This window comes from Anopheles marshallii, chromosome 2, assembly GCF_943734725.1.
Source record: "Anopheles marshallii chromosome 2, idAnoMarsDA_429_01, whole genome shotgun sequence".
In the NCBI taxonomy this organism is placed as follows: Eukaryota; Metazoa; Arthropoda; class Insecta; order Diptera; family Culicidae; genus Anopheles; species Anopheles marshallii.
The window spans coordinates 91616460-91636247 of record NC_071326.1 but is presented as its reverse complement, the minus strand read 5'-3'; the positions used below and the strand labels follow the sequence as shown (position 1 = coordinate 91636247).

The window sequence follows — 19788 nt, the reverse complement described above, 5'->3', positions numbered from 1 at the left end:
CACCGGGATGCTTTATGTAGGTCATTCCAATAATTTACTGCCTCAACTTTTAACGAGTAACACCGTTTAGTGTGCAACCCTATATACAAAAAGAACATGATCACGACAGACAAGAAAACGTTATTGTCGAAAAAACGAAATCACCTTGGACACGATTTCTCTTATTCATTACGGTGTCCTGGCCAACCAAGAACCAATATGAGTTTTTATCGTTTTCCATTGAGATGTTATTATTTGATGTTCGCCAATCAGGCTCACAGTGAAGACGCATTCTGTTCTGGCATTGCAATCGGGATCATGCCTTGCATACACACACACACACCGATTACAACTCAATCCCCTGGCCACCAACCATTAGTTAATATAAAGCTTTCGAACGTAGCTTATATCTAATGGTTTCTGATGGAACACTTGGGATGGTTTGTTATGACGAACGCGTCTCCGGGGACGCCATAAATGCAACCAAATGGACAGCTTTTATGATGCGATGGGTTGCATGGTGTTTTATGGACACGAGACAAATATTACGAGGGACAGAGCGGATATGGAGTGAATATTAGGTTTCTCCTCGATGTATTTTAGTTTTATTACTCGATTATGGGATTTAACTTGTTCATTTTCTGAATTGTTAAGTGTGACAGAAATTTAAGGAAAGACAATTTTATTAAGACGAGGTACAAAAGAATTGTATAAAAGTATTAAAGTTTCTCACCGATTAATTTTTATTTAATTTACCACAACAGAAGAGATTCTAAGTTGTGGCATATAACTACTGCTTCACCTTCTAACAACAAAAAGCCTTCGGATAATTGAAGCATACAATTCATTTGAGTTTTTATTTGCATATCGTTATCATCGGCCCATCCCGAAAGACACACCCACCAGCAAATAAGCATATAAAACTGGGAATGCAATCAATAATTAAAATAGCTCATAAATCACAAGAGCCCACGAAGCACGCAAAACGCCTGTGTTCCTAGCCGGTGTGTCTAAAGGCCTCGTCCTCCCTTGCTGCACTTCTTTTTCAACTCGAGCAGTCGTTTGAGTCTTTCACTAACGATGCCACACTGGAATTGGCAGCCAATACCAATATCGAACGATGACAAAAGCATGCTCGCTTGTCTGAAGACAGTTTCCCGGGGAAAGCACTCTTGTTTGTCCTGTGCTCTTTCCGCCCTGTGTGTCTTAATGTGTGGTTAGCATGCCTACATAGCAAGCTGAAAAGGAGGCCACAACATTTGTGTCAGCAACTTGTACGCCATGGCGAAAACTAATCAGGCATTACGTCAAAACTCTCCCGATGCAGGATGCGAAATGTTCCATTAACTGTGTCGCTCCAGACCAGTAACTGAACACGCTGCTACGCGCAACAAATCGTCCTGCCGTGGCTTGGTGACGCTTTACATTATTGCTTTACCGCAACAAAACAGCCACGGTAACAACAATTAACGGCCGTGCATTCATATAAATCTTCATACAACTTCACAAGCGCGGAAAGCAAAACTGTTACAAGCCGGAGTCCTTAATGTTCCGGAACAAAGGACCTTCTCCGCCGTTCCATGCGTGAAAGCGATGTCTGATATGGCGCGGGAAACAAATTACACCTAACTAACCGGGAGTGCCGGGCAACTATGTATCCCTTGCTTTACCGACCCAGCGCGGGGGGATGGCAAAAGGTGAAGAAATCTTACAACAGGTAACGAATCCGTTTATGGAGCGAAAGGGAGCAGAAAATGAGTTCGCTTTGGGAGTGTTTGATCATAATTGATTGAAATACAGCCAACAGGCGTTTGAAGGTGGTGTAAGGTGGATACATGAAGAAGGCTTTTGTATCACGAAGCAAGGAAACTTCCAAAAGTTGGCAGTGGCATACAACATCTGAGAAATTGTGTCGTTAGCGTTCTTGTAAGGTTAGGCTTGTAATTTAAGCAATTGTTTTGTGACACCTTTGAAATTAAGTTGTTTGATCTTTCTTTCTTGATGAGTTGTTAATGAGCTACTAGTTGAGTTAAAAAAATACTACATTACTACTTACTTCATTTATCAGGTGCTACAATCGCTTCAAGATCTGGGCCTGATGCTAGAGTCTCCCAAACCGCACTAAGCCGATAAAACACATTATTAGCCTTTTTTAATATTTGGACTAAAGTTAAGTGTTCTAAACAATTTGTTTTAAGTTGATTACGAATAAGATGGTTTTAAAAGCATAAGTAACATTACAACTATCTCACTGCAATGTGGATGGAAATTGTTTTTGTGTGCTACAGGTAAATTAAACGTCAATTAGCTTTAAAGTGCAAATTGAATGTTATCCAGTAAAGCAACATTCCTTAACTGTTTACAATATATCTCCCCTACGCAAACCATGATTTATTCATAACTTTATCCGTTTAGCCGTCCATTTTGTAACGTTAAAAGAGCAATCGCTACAATGCTGGAACGTACAACAGGGCGAAACCACTTTTACAGCAAATTTACGATCCTTCACTCTTTCTTCTTGATGTACAAATAGGAAACATTCCGGCACTTTCTTCCGCAAAAGGACATTTCCAAACTTCCAACGAATAAGAATAGATGAAATGCCAGGCACGCACTCGCATAAAACACAACCAGTAGGAAAGAGGAAAAACTACTAATGTTTTATTAATTCGCGTTCCCGTCGTCCTGAAATGGTTTCCCGTCGTAAAGTGGGACTTTTTATCACGCACGAATGGCGCACCTCATCGAAATGAACATCTTTTAGTTCACTGTCTGTTCCCCAAAGTCCTGGCTAGACAACGGGGAAAGAACAATAGTGCCTTGCCACCCGTACCGTTTGATATTTCATCGCTTTTTGTTTTCCCCCATTTTCACGTTGAACTTCACTCGAAATTGAATCGGAAACATAAGAATATTCTGAGACAGCTGAATATGACAATTCTTTGGGCAATTTTATTTCACTCGCTACTCTCGACTGCACACTTTATTTCTCTTTCAAAAGTTGGATGGCTGAAATTTTCCACATTATTGCAGCCCATTATCATCCGGCAGCAATGTCCTTCCGGTTATCTTTCATGCTTCTGTTTTATAGAGCATTTCATGTATACCCAGAATAACTGCTAAAGAAGTCAAAATGATACAAAATATTTTTACTTTATACTTCACTTTGATGAAAGCGAAGCAATTGTTGAATTGTTGGACAACCACAATAGCCAACAGTACATTTCCGAAACTCATTCAATGCTAACATTCGCCCTCTTAAAGACTTCCGAAACGAGAAACGGGAGAAGATCACCCAGTTTTCGAAATTTTCTTCCCTCTCTGCATATAAAATGGAAACCACAACCGTAACACCGTGCTCCTGGACAATGAAGACGAAACGAAAATGAAGAAATGCCTGGTACAAGAATTCCCTCCCAGCCAAACTGATCCGATACTTCCATTTCCTTGCTTCTTAGTGGTTCCCGGAGGACACATTGTCTTGGTGAAGTAAAGAATAGCAAAAACCGCACCAGCCCGAACACCTTCACTGCGAACTAGATTATCTTTCCACGTGGGATGATAGGAAAAACGACCGCGTGAAGATGCCCCACGAATGCGAACACTTTCCCCACTGGATAGCAAATGGATATTGGTGGTTCCGACAAGCCAGGCTGAATTTAAATCGTCTCTTACGCTGGACTACATTCCATGCAATGGCAATAATGGACCCGAGCACACTGCTTCCTCAGGGTTATCTGCACTCTGGAGGTAGTATCGCCTCCGGGGTCGTTCCACCACAAGCACTTACTACCGGTTATGTTACTGGGGAAAGCTAAACGACTTGCCATTGGACGTCTTGAATGATTTGCGCTCCGGTACCGCTAGTTAAATCTGTTCCCTATGGTTCGGGTTCTTTCCGCCGTCTTCGGCAGACTGAAATCGATTACGACCCAATACCAAAGGTAATGCCATCGCTTAGCAAAGGCTGCTCTTTAATCTTCATAAATCACCAAACCAAACTTCGGTGGTTTTGGATGCCTTTCTTTTCTGCGGGAGTATTTTCCGATCATTCCTTGTTTCCGTTTTCCGGTTTCACGCCCCCGTGCAGTCCAGGTTTGCGCAGTGTGTTTCATTTTACTTGCAATTCCTTTGATGATATTCGGAGACACGATAGAGCACCTTGGTTGCTTACCAGAGGGCAAATGTGTAGTAACGGATTAAAGAAAGTGTCATTAAATACGCCCGTCCGAATCAGATTACGGATGGTTGAAGAAAAAGTTATTCTGCATTGGGTAGCCAATGATGCTGAACTTTGCTTGTGGGAGAAGTTATGGATCAATAACAAAACGAATTTGTAAAGGAATCCTTTTAATCTCATAAATTAAAGATAGATCCTTATTTTGTTGTAACCTACAAAAGTTCATATAAGAGATAATTTTTCTATAAACTTGATGTCTAGTTGAGCCATTTTTGAATAAATAAACCAACTTATCAACAGTTCATCAGTACTGTCATTCCATTTGCATAAGATGCATCGGAAAATTTTCTCAATTTTTTCTGCTAAATCCAAAACGTTATCCGATACTTCCGATACGCTATACTTTCATAAAGCGTAGTGAAATACATTTTCTACACAAAGTAATCAATGACTTTGTTGGTTGTCGCGTATGTATACCTGTTTCCAGGTTTATGATTTTATGAATTGATTTTCCACACCACAGTACGTTCATAAAGCAGGATCCTTAAGTGAGCTGGTAAATGCTTTTAATACGGAATGATAAAATTGTTTTACCATCAAGCACATTGCCATTGCATATCCCTGGTCTCTTCATTGCAGATGGAGAATAGAATAGGGAAGCGGAAAGGAATATTTGTTAAACTATAAACAATGCAGACACTCTTATGGTCCCCTGTTTCCTCGCCGGTTTCTGGTATGTTAGAGTTATCTTCATTGTTTCAAAAATGCAACACAACACAATCGATGCTCCGGAACGCATGGATACTTCTCGCTGACGGTGCACACAAAATCCCACCACACTACCGTCACTGATGGATGTTGAAAAGCATTACTCCAACTTTTTAAGGCTGTGACTCTTGCCGTATATGGTTCCACGCGTGTACACACAACTTTGCTGAGAACGATGCACTAACCGAAACGGTCAGCACTTTTGCATACCCTCAGAACAATGTTCGCGTTGCGGTAGGACATAAACAGCTTTACGAGGATCCTGAACCATCCCTTTGCCACCACACTTTGAATGCCCAGCACGTTTGATGTCGGTTTCAGTGTACTCGAACGGGCTCACAGGGAAGCCAATTTCAATTGATCCATAATCAAGGTATCCGAGGCATCGGGGGTCCAAGGCACTGTTGTTCGCGTCAATCATCAACTTTACTAGCAGAACGAACGGAGCGAAATTTATGATACGTTCGGATCGGGTCGTTTGCTGATGAATAACATCATAGTAACGTGCGCAGGACACGATGACATACTAGTAGTATAGCTTACCAGCTCCACTCGCAGTGGATGTTTGTGGAAGGGATTACATGAGCTCACCCACGCGTGAACGGTGAACGTCACTAAACGTAGACATTGGTTTTGTAATCAAATCTGAAGCATTGTTACGAATAGTTGGAGAATTTCAAAGTGTTCATAATTCCATTGATAGCCAGCATGATCCCATGTTCTTAATGTGAAGTATGGTTAAGTGTTTGAAAATCCGTCAATCTTCTTTGCCCTTAAGTCTACCATAACAGTTGATGATTGTAAAGACTCCAAAAGTTATTTAATAATACTCATATGTGATACTTAGATACAATTCAACAAGTTGGAACTGAGAGAATAAAAACACTCTGGATTTTCAAAACATCAACATTTTACTATTGCACTGTTTATCATAATTAATTTGCAACAATGATTCATTTGGTTACACATCGTCTTATTTATACCATTGCATTTTCTTGCAGAATATCAGTTTGTTTGGTACAGTGCGCAAACCATTCACGATCTACTAATTAGCGAATTATGGCCCATATCCGTGTCTCAGACGTTTTGTTTTGCTTTCAAGCCAGAGGAATTTCTCACAATGTATCCGTTAGAACCATGCTGCTAATTAGACAAAAATATCACCCAAGGTTGCTCGAGCAAAATGTATATAAAAAAGAACCACAATGTTCTTACAAGAATCAGTCTTTAAAAGTGGATCTACTCTTGGCGTTCAATGCCAAAATCAGCTTCTCGAAGAATGGCTCTGTTTTCAGTTCTAGTTTTAATTGTCACCAGTCCTTTGGTGCATTCTCAAGCCGTTCAATTTGAAATAAATAGTCCCGATGCTGATTCATATCAATCCATTCAGAACAGTGAAAGTAAGAGAGTTTACATAGCAATAAAGTGGGTTGAAAGTATGAACATTAATATCATATTTCACACTTTATAGATCAATTTAGGTATGGCTATCAAGTGAGAAATGTTAACGATCAGTTCCAGCATAAGTACAAGAGTCCGGATAATGTGACGTATGGCTGTTACGGATTTACCCATCCTGCTGGTGGTGGCGTACATAAAATATTTTTCGTTGCCGATCAGTTTGGTTACCGTACCGTCCTACCTGGACAACCAACCACCATCTATCCAGCTCCTGGTACAAACCCCGTTTTGAAACGATGGCAAGAACTCCCATTCCCAGTTGCTTGTTTGCATGGTGACGCTGACAATTCCCAGAATACTGCTGCATCGTTCAACAACCAGGTTGTATCGTCGTTTGACGGTAGCCGAAGTAATTTGGAGTCTGCTTCCAGTGATGTCAAATCTATCGTTGTGCCTTATGATCATTCCGAGAGTGACGCATTTCCTATGATCTCAGAGAATGATCCAGCCATAGAGCCACTCTCTGGTTTCCAAAGTAACAGTTCTAATGAAAATCCGGAGAGTTCTCAGATAAGACCAGTCACAGAGACACTCTCTAGTTTACAAAGTGACAGCTCGAATGATCATCCTGTGAGTTTACAGCCAAATCCAGCAATAGAGACACTCTCTGACTCTCAAAGTGGCCGTACCAATGAATGTTGGCGTCCTTTTGCTGGTGATCATGCGACATCTTTTATGAAAACCCTGCAATGTGATTCAATTGACGAATCAAGGAATGAATCAGTTACGCTTTTCATTCCATTCCGCATTCCGTGTGCTAAGATGGAAGAATTTGAGAAGGAGCTAGGGCTGTTTGTAACAAAATTTGACAACTTATTGTGATGGTTATGCGTAAAATATTTGTCACAAAAAATTGTTTCATGAGTAATATTACTTGAGGCTAATTTTTAAATAAGAAATATAAAAAATGTCACCTAATTGATAATTCATCACATCTGTAAGATTGCTTCGCTTTCACGAAAATAAAGCATTGTGTATACTACCTTCAAACTGCCGTATCCCCCCGTTACTACCGCAAATAGGTCTTGATAAACGGCAATGTCAACAGGAACCGAAATCGCAACAAATGCAACAGTTAAATTGCAAAATCAACAGTCCAATGCAAACCGACGACATTCTTTAGAGTTCGTCCTTCGACAGTCTGTGTTTACCCTACCACGCAAAGCACTCGAACGCGCCATTGCGCATAGATCCGGTTCAGAAATTAGATCAATCCAAACTGGCTCAAGAACATCAAATACACGTGAAGAGTCCAAAAATCCCTCCAAAAGATCAAATAGTATAGTCCCCTCTGCTAGAAACACGTTTCACGCTAGGAAAGGGACACAAGTATGCCAAAAATTGCGTAAATATTGATTCATCACATACCCCCTTTCGAGCACCGATCGCCGGAAGCTTTAAAATCAACGTCAAATCAAGCAACTCATCCCAGTACATCCAAAACCGTTGAACGTGCATCACCAAAACGAATAGTCCGACCTTCATCATTGGGAAAGAAAAAACACCCGAGAGTACTCTCACTCTTTACGCTTAGATTTGCTTTCTATGTGATGCGTAATACGTCACCATCTGTTCGGTGTTAATAGGTAGCGGAGTGTTCACTTTTCAAATATTTATCTAATTCACAACGAGTTAAGCAACCGATCGGTTGGAGTGCCGACTGCTTTTCACGGTCAATCGAAGGTGTTAATGTGCGTGTAAAGATGTGGCCAGTCTGTGTAACCATTGTGAGTGACACGTTCTTCGGCATTTTTGTGCAAAAAAGCAGCTCAGATCTATCAATAACTAAGATGGTGTCGCCGATTTTCTTTACAGCTCTTTGCAATAATGATCGCTGTATCGGTATCCAGCGATGATACGTTTAATATTGAGCTTAAACAGAAGGACGCCGAAGTGTACCACGAGCAGAGCTTTGGCAAAAGTAACTACTCACCAGACAATAGGCTTACAAAACAAGCACTTACCTAATTGCCGTCTTTTGATTGTGCACACCGCCGTCTATTTTTTTCCTCTTCACGCACAGATGAGTTCAATTACGGATATCAGGTGGAGCGAACAAACAGTCAGTTTCAGCATAAGGTCAAGGGTCCGGATGACGTAACGTACGGTTGCTACGGGTACATCGATCCCGATGGCGAAAAGCACCTCGTCTATTACATCGCCGATCGGTTGGGCTATCGGCTACTGGCACCGGATCAACCGACAAAAGTTTTTACCGATCGTGTAGCCAACAGTGTGTAAGTTGAAACTCCGCGTGATTCACCTTTTTATAAACTGAATAAGAATTCAGGAAACTCTGCATCTTATAGTAATAGGCTAGATGCCGATCTTCAAGGTCGTAAGCTGGATGAGAAGGTTGTCGCTTGGAACGATCTATACCTTCCTTCAACCTGTCGACGATTGAATGAGATTGTTAGTATTACACCACCACCGACAACGGTCAGTCCTGTGCAGAATCTTGTTAAGAATCCTCAAGGTGCATTGATTAGAGGATCTAATGGACAAGGTACAACTCGAAGACCTGGAGTTGAAAATAACGAAGCATCTGGTAGTGAAATCAGCACCAACAATCAGGACACCAACTCCGTAAGTGGAAGTTTTTCAGGAGCAGGTATTCTACCAAGTCTTCCCGTCGTAGAGGTATCAACCCAAGCGAATTACTCCAGTTCTGATGGGTCTATCTCCATCAATTACAATAAACCTGGAACAAACGATGGTACGGCAGATAAACAGACCGGCGACGAAGCTAACCATCATGCACACGATGATCGTCTTCGATCTCCAACACCTCATCCCATACCTTTAACTACTCCCACAACACCTCGTGCACATATTGAAAGTCACACATCAGAACAGGAATCTTTCCCTGCCCTAAGGCAGACTGCTTTTCCGCCAAGGACTACATACCTTCCGGTAACTACAACCTCCAGTCCACCGATAATACGTGTTCCAGATCAACCCCATTCTCATCCCACCCCTACTCCATCCAACTGTGGCCACGATCCATTTGCTCCGCGTCCCAAATATCCCAATTCAATTGCACAGTTCAACGGGTTCGTGTTCCCGATCAATCGCAACTGTGACGATAGTGGTCGTAACACAGCGGACCTGCTCGCACAGATGCAATCGCTTAACGAGATGGTCCTGAAGGTGAGCAATACACTCCACATGTTGATCGAAACCGACCGCAACCATACCTCCACCAGCGTCACCTGTGACCGGGTGCTGGAGCTGCTCAACATCCAGCAGCCGGTGCCGCTGTTAGTGTACGTACCCATCATGGTGCCTTACCTTGACGTTGGCATTAACAGTGGAACGAAGCCACCAGTTAACCCGGCGAGTTACGCATTCGCCAAGACGTGTAGTGAGTGCAAATAGAAAAGGCTAGGTAGAAAGGGAATGTGTGAGCTCAAACGAGTTGACATTTTATGGAGATATCTCCCTCTGTTGATTATTTTACCTCAATTATTCGGTTTTGGGCGCATTACGATATTGTTTGCCAATACTTAATGGAAGGTAGATTCATAATGCGTAAATTTTACATTTATCAAGCTGTTGTTAATGAACATGTTGTATTGTTGTTCATAATAATTGTAATATCGTGATGTTAAAAGCATAATAAAATATAATTGTAATTAAAAATCGTAGTGAGAAATGTTGGATTCTTTGATGCTTCTCAACCTTTTTAGGTTTTGATGAAAAGTAAGACAAAGTCAAATTGTGTAAGAAATTTGATTATTCAAGTAAATTAATCTATCCTACACTGAATCTCCAAACCCTAATGGCTCTAATGTTTCAGTTTAACACAATATCAATAAAATCATCTACAGCTTTAGCGTTCAAACCAAGCATTCCAAGCTGGGGATAACTTTCAAAACTCAATTACACATAAAATACGATAAATTTCAACATCGCTAAGCAGTTCGTATCAAACCTCCACTGTTCCTACAGATCAGCATGCTTGATTTTCCAATAAAGGAATTTCGAAATTGATTCGTTCCATAAAACAATCAAGCAATCTTTCTCTGCTTTGCACGATGCAGTCGGTCGGATCTATCTCTCCTCCAGGCATAATCCACAAACCATCGCAACGATGGATGGTTGCCCTATAGTTGAATGGATAAAAATAATATTCTCATTCCTTTAATCCTTACCACACTAACCTTCCTCTTGCTAACCATGCTCTACATCGTGATTTTTTATGCGTCTGTTTTATTCTAACACATAACCGCACAACCCTCGCGCTAATGCAAAGAAAAAAATATGATTACGATTAACCATGGTACGAAACGAAGCAGCAGGAAACTTTCTCTTGTCGGATTCTTTGCCGCCAATGAGTACGAAACCATCGGCACTTTTCCATTGACGGATACGCACAGTGGACTCGGGATCCTGTCAACGGGATGGTGTGGAAAAATTGCGGCAAGGTTCGTCTGCAAATAGCATACCCATTTGGCACCCGGACGGAACGATCGTGCAAGTGATGCAACTTGAATGGAAACTTTTAAATAGAATCGCGTTCTCAACATTCACCGATTTCCTGCACGGAACCGCACACTTAAAGAAGTCCGCCCGCCTGTGGAAGCGAAAGGATTCCTTTTCTATCCGAGAAAAGACGTTGAGACATCTAAATGTATCCTCGCCAGGTCCAGGGTGAGATTTTAATATATTCTTCACTACTTGGTTGTTTAAAGCCTGCTACATCTTCCTGGAAGGAATGAATACGACCGTTCCAATGTTGCGAGATTATTAAAGTGGTTGCGATACAGCACACCACAACGAAATTCTTTATTCTTCGTGCAAGCTTCATTGGGTTGCATTATTATCTATTTTGCATGATAAATCCTTTATCATCAGACATGTCAAACACATACCCGGTATCGGATACACTAACTACAGTCACAACAACTAAGCTCACATTCAGGATATACATGGGAATTACTAAAATTTTCTAAAACAATCCTTAATGAAAGCAACAAAGAATGTGTTTGCCACTACTGCCGTTTACTCCCCAAAACCATTGCAAATTTTCTGTCAGTAACGCTTTTTAAAGTATCTCCAAAAAAGCAGTCAACAAAAACTCCATGTAAACCGCACCACAAGCTCCTTCACTCCCTTTGCAGTATGACGTATTCGTTTCCTTTGCACTCCATATCGGACAGTCAATCTTCCGCTTACGCAAAAGGGGCACAGCTGCACTGAATGCAGTGTGCAATTTTCTTCCGGGGATTCCCTTCGCTCTCAAAAGCGAACATGCCCGTCACGTTCCGTCATACATAAATGAAAAGTTTTCACATCTTTTAATAAACTTTTAATAGTAACATCTGTACGCTTGGGCTGCTACCGTAAATAGGTTGCTGGTGCCTCTGAGTTGGATTATATGTAGTGGAGAACTTGGGTGAGAATTGCGGCAAGCTGTGTACCCCTTCGCTTCCATGCTCTCGACCACGTACGATGAAAGCTTTTCCACACAGCGAAGACGTCGGCACTGTGGAGCAATTTTCTGCCCAAGAGTTCACTGACAGCTGGAAAAATAAGACATTTCCCTGCAACACGGACAAAACGCGGTTCGGATGCAAATGTATCACACGTTTACGAAAGCAAGAGGATTAAGTTTTGTGAAACTTGAATTTTGCCTCACTACCGAAAGAGGTAGAGAACAGCGGGAATGCAGAGGATGAACACTTTCTAAAACTACCCTTCAACATACCTACATCTCCAGTGCAAGCACTCGGGGGTCGGTGGTGCACAAAACCCCAAAACACCTCCCAAAAATGGATTATAATGAAGAAATGTAGATTTTCTATATCGTGTTTTAATTATCACCTGTCTGCCTGCCTGTGCCGGCACGCTACCATGCGAAGATTTTTGGATTTTACATTCATTTGGGGAGTGTTTAAAATTTTATTAGCATACAATTTCGCACACCCGATCGTGGCGGGATTTTTGCGGTTGTTATCCTCCCTTGGTTGACGCGGGTTGGAACCACCGTGAACAAACTCTGCTCATTAATATTCGCTTATGATGTCGACAAAACGGGGGCGGTGAGCGATGAATTATATTTGTGCAAGCGTGCGCTGTTCGTAGGATTAGTACATCGATTTGGCAACTAACACCTTCACAGCGAATCTATTTAGGTAGCTGTAGGTACAATTTGTCTCATTTGTTTCTGGGCTTCAAACGAACTGATGGGTTAACTTCGGTTTAAAATTTCATCGGAAACGGTGATTGTGCAATTCTGTGCAATCATGTAACATGTTGTTAAATCGTGTGTTTGATTCTTTTAAACATCAGTCTTGTTTTTCTTTTTTATTTTGATGTACTGGAAGCAGTGCATGTTATGATTTTGAATTGTGTGCATCCAAAAATACCATCGTTAAGACTTCGAAATTCGAATCAATTAAAATAAATTTGTACTCAAATTCTAGTATTCTTAGAGAGAATATAATATTACATGTTGTATTACACGTGAAAAATTTGTTACAATGTTTACATAAGTAATCTTAATCATCCTTTTCGAAACACCAATTTACCCAACAATAGTTATTCTTATTTTATGGCAATCCCCCATTTCTCCCCTCCAACTTTTAGACCCCATCCGGCAATGAATTGAAAAAAAACTTTCCCGGTAAAATTTTCAATTCTCAACCACCAATCATGTCATTTACAAAATTCTCTTCTACGATGGTGCCAGTGTGAGATTCAACAAAACCTTAAGTCCAAAAGCAAAAGTTTCCGCATGTGTGTTTATTCCCAAGCAAATCCTAAAGCATTAACTTCCTACACCAAAAGCTAAATCAAACCCCGTACCTTTCACCTGCGCACCATTTCTTCGTTAGACAGAAAGCTTCCTGGAGATGATGATAGCAGTGTAACAGCAAGAAAAATAGACAAAACTAAACATACTCTTAGCACCATACAAAAAACAGCCTTCCATTCGCCACCATTTCCCGCTACATGCAAATTGTCGCTACGTCCGAATGGTGGCAGCACTTTTCCTTCGATTGGCTAATGGGAAACAGAGGATGAGAAGCCGAGCTGGAATAAAAACAGTACAAAGTGGCGATAAAAGGGCGGCTCTTTAGATGGGGACTTTCAGCTTGGTCATCATCATCACCGTCACAGTGTGGTTCAAGGTTCATCAACTTTTTTCGTGTTGTATGAAAAGGGAGCTTTAGCCCTGTCCTCGAGAAGAACAGGGACACATTGGAACTGGTCGAAAGTTTTAACTACTTTTGAGTACTGGTCAAAACTTTGGCTGAGCAATTTGTAGCTGACTCTGCATCTGGAGGATACTGTTGACGGGGAGTGTTTTCGAGCCTTGGAGAATGAGAAAGCGATAAAAGACCAGTCATTGTCGGTTCATTATCAAGCGTCAACTATGCTTGGCAAGTTGGAAGTTAGTTTAAATCGTTTGTTTTCAGAATCGAACTAGTTGGTCGTATGTTCAAGAAAAACAAAGGTTTAGAGAGTATAAAGCTCAAGTCATTTAACAATGATTGCCAAGCAATTTGAGAAATTTTAAAAACATCGCTAACATTAATGCAGCATACTTTTTGTACCTATAAGTTTAATCTAAAAATGTGAATAATTTTGCTTCCAAGACCTTACACAGCATGAAATTACATTCCATTGAAAACATTTCATTTAAATAACAATTTCGTGAAAAAGGTTCCACACAACACGCTACCTTCCTACTCCATAATTAAAACCTTGCAATCGTTTCTGATATTTTCGATTTCTGCAATCGCATCAATCACTAATGAAACCGATAAGCTGCGAATTTTCTCATTGCAAATAGCAACAGTGCGCCAGTGTGTTAAAACAGTACGCTGCGGTTACTTTCAGCTGCTCCGGAATCCATAGACCGATACCGATGTGCAGACGAATTTGGAATTGTTGAATAATTTACGTGACCGATATGATGTAATCAAGCACCATTCCGCAATCCATGCATCTATCGTTAGCACCGTTATTGGGAAAATGTCGTCATCGTATCACCGTTGCCGCTGCCGCCGGACATGAAAAATCCATTTCGTACCATGGATGATGTTTCACAGTAGCGGTATCGAGAAAGGCAGACGGAGAAGTATCAATCCGTCTCTTCGCGTGGTCTCGTGGCGTTTGATTAAATCGACACTGACCAAGGATTAGGTTTCAGTGCGGAACGGGTTCAGATGTCGAATCCCGGCTTGCCAGGTTCAGGCCCTAGGGCAGACGGTAAAATATTCACTTTACGAAAGGTTTTAGTGGATTTGTCTCACCTTTCATTCGAAACTGATTCAGGGTAGAGTTTTAGCTGCTGTTTATCCTGCAGGACATTTCTCTAAACTTGATAGGTTAAAGAAAAGAAAACAAACATTTCTTATCACAACATTAAAGGTTACAGCAGACTGCAAAACTACGAACCAAATTGTAGAAAAAGTAATTTATAATCCACTTTGCCAAAAGAAAGTCTTATTCAAATGTATCTTTCCAATGCATCTCAAGTATACGATGGTGTTTGTTCCTCTTTTAATTATTCAGCGCAAATACATCACAGATGATACATTACAGGCATTTTACATTTCTATTTAGAAAAGGGAATTTGTTTCTACCAATTGCATATTTGTAAATCTGGTTTACTGCCCTTAAATTGTTCCCAAACTATTTACTTACTACGGTTTAGTTTACACACTACCACTGTCCACTACCCTTCAAGATGCCGCGTTCCTATTGGGGTGATGTTTCGATAGTGGTCAAATTTGGCAACAATCGACCAGCTTCATTATTCATCAGCCAGTCGTCGAAGGGAGGGACTTTGCTTAAAACGAAGTACACTATTCGAACAGTCTCCGTCAACAGCAAATCCAACCGCGAGCCAGTGAAACCTTGTAACCGCAAACAGCTGCATTCAATCAGCATCTGAGACGTGTCTGTAGAATTATAGTGGTCATTTAGAGGACGCTTATATAGGCGTAAGCTTTCGAAGGAGATAGCGTTTAGTGAACGAGATATGAAATACGAGCCGTAAAATAAGTTTATGCACGTCTAACACACAACAAAAAAATGACTCCTGCTCTTGGAGTTTATGCTAATAGACCGCTTAACATTTCAAAAGGATGTTAAAGGAATCAGACCAAGAAATTCATTTACTCTTCGTTGTTGCGCTTAATGTTTATTATCTCCAAATTATTGTTTATACTTCGTATAATAATAATCGTCTTATTTTGCATTTACTTTCAAAAGCAAATACACATTCTAGTCCTTGTTTTAAACATGGTTTTCACGCCAGAACGGATTAATCACATGACCATGTTAACCCATGTTGTCTGGCGTGTTTTCAAACAGGCGAAAACTGCTATCACAACCACTTACCGACTCAACTGTTTCTGATGTCTTATCAGCCCCGGCAGTTGTGACACCCTCCGTTCGAATGTTGTTGACCTCGGTAGGCTTCCGGACGGACCGGTGCGATCGGTTGATTTATGTTGTACTGACCTTCGGTGTAAGGGATTAGGATCGGTACATAGACAAGCTGAGGTGTGCGATTTTGGGTCTTCAACAGTTGAACAACACTCCGACAACTGTTCTCATTGGCGTTACTGTAGGCCGTTGGATTATTCGCCATACCCGCCAGCAGCATGTTTAGCGTGATAACCTGAGAGTTGACCGCTTCAATCTGAGCGAGAAGCTGCGTAATATTCAGGTTGTACTGAGATGCAGAAAATTGTCCTGTCGTTGTCTGTACACCTCCTGCCTGATCCTCGTAGCCAACAGTGTGAATGGGATATACATGTCCATTAAACTGGTCCAGGTTTATGTTTGCCGGGTTGATGTCCGGCAGTGAGCCTTGCCAGGTTTGTGCTGGCTGTGGCGGCCGCTGCTGTTGTACCCCAGCCTGGCTTTGGTCAAGGAAGTTTTCATCAAGTCGCCTCTGTCCATGATTACCCTGTACGTAGATGCCGCCTGTACCGGCGTAGGAAGGTTGTAGTTGCCCGTACTCATCATAACGATCATTCTCCCCAGCATTTCCTCCAGTCTGATCAACCACAGTACGAGATGTGGTCGGAACCGTATATTGGGTAGGTTTTGGCAATTCTGGTCCGCTTGTTTGAACTGTTGCTGTTGGCAGAGGCTGAACTGGTACTTGGGACGCCACCGGAACTTGAGCTGGAGAAACTTGTTGCACTGGTGACTGATTGCTAGCAGCAGGTTCCAAAATTTCATGTAGTCGGAAGCACGACTCGGGCATGTACAGATCATTCCATTCTACAACCTTTTCGTCGTAGTCTTTGGCCTTAACCGCACCATCCAGTTTGTTTCTAGACAGTACAATAATAGACAATCAATAAATTTATGTCTTCTAACGTAAAATACACACAACACATACAAACTGTCTGAAAGCCGCGCGGTAAAGATCTTTGTGGCACGGTTCGGGAAGATGATCCGATAGCCCATTCTATCCGCGACGTAGTACACGAGATGTTTACGATTCGAGGGATCCACATAACCATAGCAACCGTACGTCACATCATCCGGACCCTTTACCTTGTGCTGGAATTGGTTGTTAACCGACTGCACGTGGTACCCGTAGTCAAATTCACCCCGCTTCATGTCCTGCCTATGGTACACTTCGGCGTTCGGTTGTTTTACGTGCACCTCCATCGTATTTCCCACTGCCATCCGTACAAGGATGGCCAACACTATCTGAAAAGAAGCGATTCCTTAATCACCTAGTATTAATAATACAACCTTTTGGCTACAACACCAACCGCTCCTAAAGCACCCATTTGATCCACCAAAAACTACGGATGCAAAGCTTCTAGTTGTGGACTCACTGACCGTACCCTAGAGACTGAAGATTCTTCTATCTCTGATTGCTTTCGTTCTCAACACACGGTGTGAATTGTTTTTGTTAGACTGTTGATTACGCTCGTACTATCGCATCGAGCATTGACTATGCATCGTTTATGGTACAAAGCATGGAAATTACAGCGAACAACGGTTTTGATTGGAAACGGATTGGCGACCTGGCCATGTCACCACGGCGTTCTCAACCCTGATCAGGCCAAGAAAAAGAACGTTTTTGATAATCCTGCTCTGACCCAGATACTTCCCCAATCTTCTTCGACTGACTTGGCGGTGAATGATTTTTTTTACTTTTTAAAGAATAATATGCTCGGGTTTTGTATGAGATAAGCCATTCTCTCTGTTATGATCTTTACGAAACAAATTTACTTGAATGCAAATAAAACGAAGAAAACATTGCACAATATTCTGTGTGGTAGGTTTATTCAATCACATAATTCGTTGATTACTGTACATGCATCATTTTTAATAACGATGTTACGATGGTTTCTCTGGTCTCTACGATGGCACGACTGTTCTGTCATCTATTTCTTCACGGTAACATCGTTTGATTGCCACATTCTTAAGTACTTTGTTGGTTCTTGAAACTGTAGGTAATACATAAACAAGTCAGTTTTATCTTCCCCATTGCCCAATCATCTAATAATAATCACTTACCGTAAGAGCAACGCCATGTTTAACGCCAAATAAACATTGCTGTTACTGGAACTAAGTGCAGCATACTGTGAGCAGCACAGCACAACGATAGAACATCAGCAATAACGCTCCGAAAACGGTCACCACGAAATCCATTTCAAGACTGCTGATTAGCCAACCGATGACAGCATCATTTAAACTATTCGGTCGAGTTACCTCTGCGCATAAAAAAGCGGCCAGTACCTGGAATGTTCCAGACAGATAGAGATAGATAGAAGCGATAGGAATGGTGGTTTTTTCCATGTTTCAAAGGGTACACCCTTTGTCTATAATACATGATTTTTTACCTCTTTCCCAACAAACCTCAAAATGAATTTTTATGTTCAAGCTAAGAGGGTACAAAAAATTGTCAATTTCTACAACTTTTACCTGTATGAACGCAATTCTTCTGTTCAACAGAAACTATCGTTATCGCGAGAAGGTAGCGTTAAAATTCGTGATGAAACCACATAACATCAAATTTATTCTTGCTTCAAAATTCGAAACTCCTCTCTCACTTTTGCCAGGCAAACAACACACCGGAAATCCTTCCCTTCTGAACCGTTTAATCAAAAGTGAACCCACCATTTTATCGCGTAGCCACAAAGTCATGACCCGGAACGGAAGACGAATTCGCTCATGCGAACCGGCATGTCCGTGGACGGGCTTTTATTAAGCGCGAAATTAATTCCCCTATCACGATTTGCCGGTGAAAATTACGATTGTGTTTCAGTTTCATCGTGGCGATAAATTGCATCGATCCTCTGTCTCATTCCCCATCTTCCTGCCGGTATCTGCCCGTACCGAAACGATTCAATGCAATTTCAATCAAATTAAGTTCATTTATGCGTTATTATTACCTTGCCATTATCGCTCTTTTAACCCGCAAAACCAGCGTAAGTGACATTGTTCCATCGATGCTGCTGGACGCACAGGTTTAGCAGTGCCCGGTACAACGGACTAACGCATCAAACATCAATTGTGCTGAAAAATACTAGAGGTCCAGATATTCCGAACTGGATTTTTATTCAATGTACATTACCATCACTGCTTTATTCCAACGTGTGCTGGCATGTGTTTAAATTACAAAGCAAATCCATGGTACTATCCCGGGAAAGCTCTACGATCGAAGGACATTTTTATAGAATTCAAATCGGCTGCTCTGTTGTGAACTGCTGTGCAGTGGTGCCACTTACTACGGTGCAGCAATAATTAATATAAAATTTGAATAAATTAATTGAACATAAATACATGACGCTGTGGTTAACGTTAGTGCAAACAACATGGTGGCTTTAGATAGAACAGGAAACGCCGTGACCAGAATGATGGAACAAAACTCAGTAAATCCACTTTACCAATTATTGCAACAATTATTAATCGTTGCTGGTTGGTTTAAGTGGATTATATGCGGACCGTCCATTTTAGCTGTTTACGCTTTAGAACCCAATCGATGGCAACTTATTCATATTGGTTTGATTTGTAAGCGTGCTTAGCATCCTGTACAAAATGTTGTGCAAAAAGCTACAATATTTGCTTCTTCATCTACCCATCCCAATTCAACCCGCAGTGCAATACTATTTTAAGCTCGGTCAGTTGTTTAATTTTCAGTCCTAAGCGCACATCATCGTCCCGTTTTCCTTCCTAGCTCAAACACAAGCTGTCGGAAATTGTAACATTTTGTAACAGAAGAAAGCTTGCAAAGATTACATCATAACACTCTCTCGCGTATCATCCCGCAGGGGCCCTTGCTTTTGCTGCTGCTTTTGCTACTTTGCTAGCAATTTTCCTGCTGAGATGTTGTTAAGTAATCATGCAATATAATTACAGAACCTGTACGGCTTCTTTTGAAGTCCAGTCGAATGCCCGTCGTCGCT

General features: G+C 41.3%; 2 protein-coding genes across 2 annotated transcripts; one reads left to right on the top strand and one right to left on the bottom strand.

Moving 5' to 3' along the window:
- Positions 1-8091: 8091 nt before the first annotated feature.
- LOC128718841 (uncharacterized) lies at positions 8092-9766 on the top strand. Its single transcript, XM_053812457.1, has 4 exons — positions 8092-8115; positions 8204-8309; positions 8412-8625; positions 8698-9766. Exons 1-4 carry the CDS (start codon positions 8092-8094, stop codon positions 9764-9766), a joined length of 1413 nt encoding a protein of 470 aa, XP_053668432.1.
- Positions 9767-15770: 6004 nt separating this feature from the next.
- On the bottom strand, positions 15771-17160 carry LOC128708590 (uncharacterized). Its single transcript, XM_053803569.1, has 3 exons — positions 17143-17160; positions 16761-17077; positions 15771-16692 (listed from the first exon to the last, which is right to left on the bottom strand). The coding sequence occupies exons 1-3, from the start codon at positions 17158-17160 to the stop codon at positions 15771-15773; spliced, it is 1257 nt and encodes a 418-aa protein (XP_053659544.1).
- Between the last annotated feature and the right edge of the window lie 2628 nt (positions 17161-19788).

What these genes read in the sequence shown, in the direction of transcription:
- LOC128708590 (XM_053803569.1), bottom strand. An exon ending in GCGCGGCTTTCAGACAGTTT is followed by an intron (nt 16,693 to 16,760) that starts GTATGTGTTGTG and finishes TGTACTGTCTAG; the next exon opens with AAACAAACTGGATGGTGCGG.
- LOC128718841 (XM_053812457.1), top strand. Translation starts at nt 8,092, where the DNA reads ATGTGGCCAGTCTGTGTAACCATT. An exon ending in GGCCAGTCTGTGTAACCATT is followed by an intron (nt 8,116 to 8,203) that starts GTGAGTGACACG and finishes TTTTCTTTACAG; the next exon opens with CTCTTTGCAATAATGATCGC. An exon ending in CGAGCAGAGCTTTGGCAAAA is followed by an intron (nt 8,310 to 8,411) that starts GTAACTACTCAC and finishes CTTCACGCACAG; the next exon opens with ATGAGTTCAATTACGGATAT.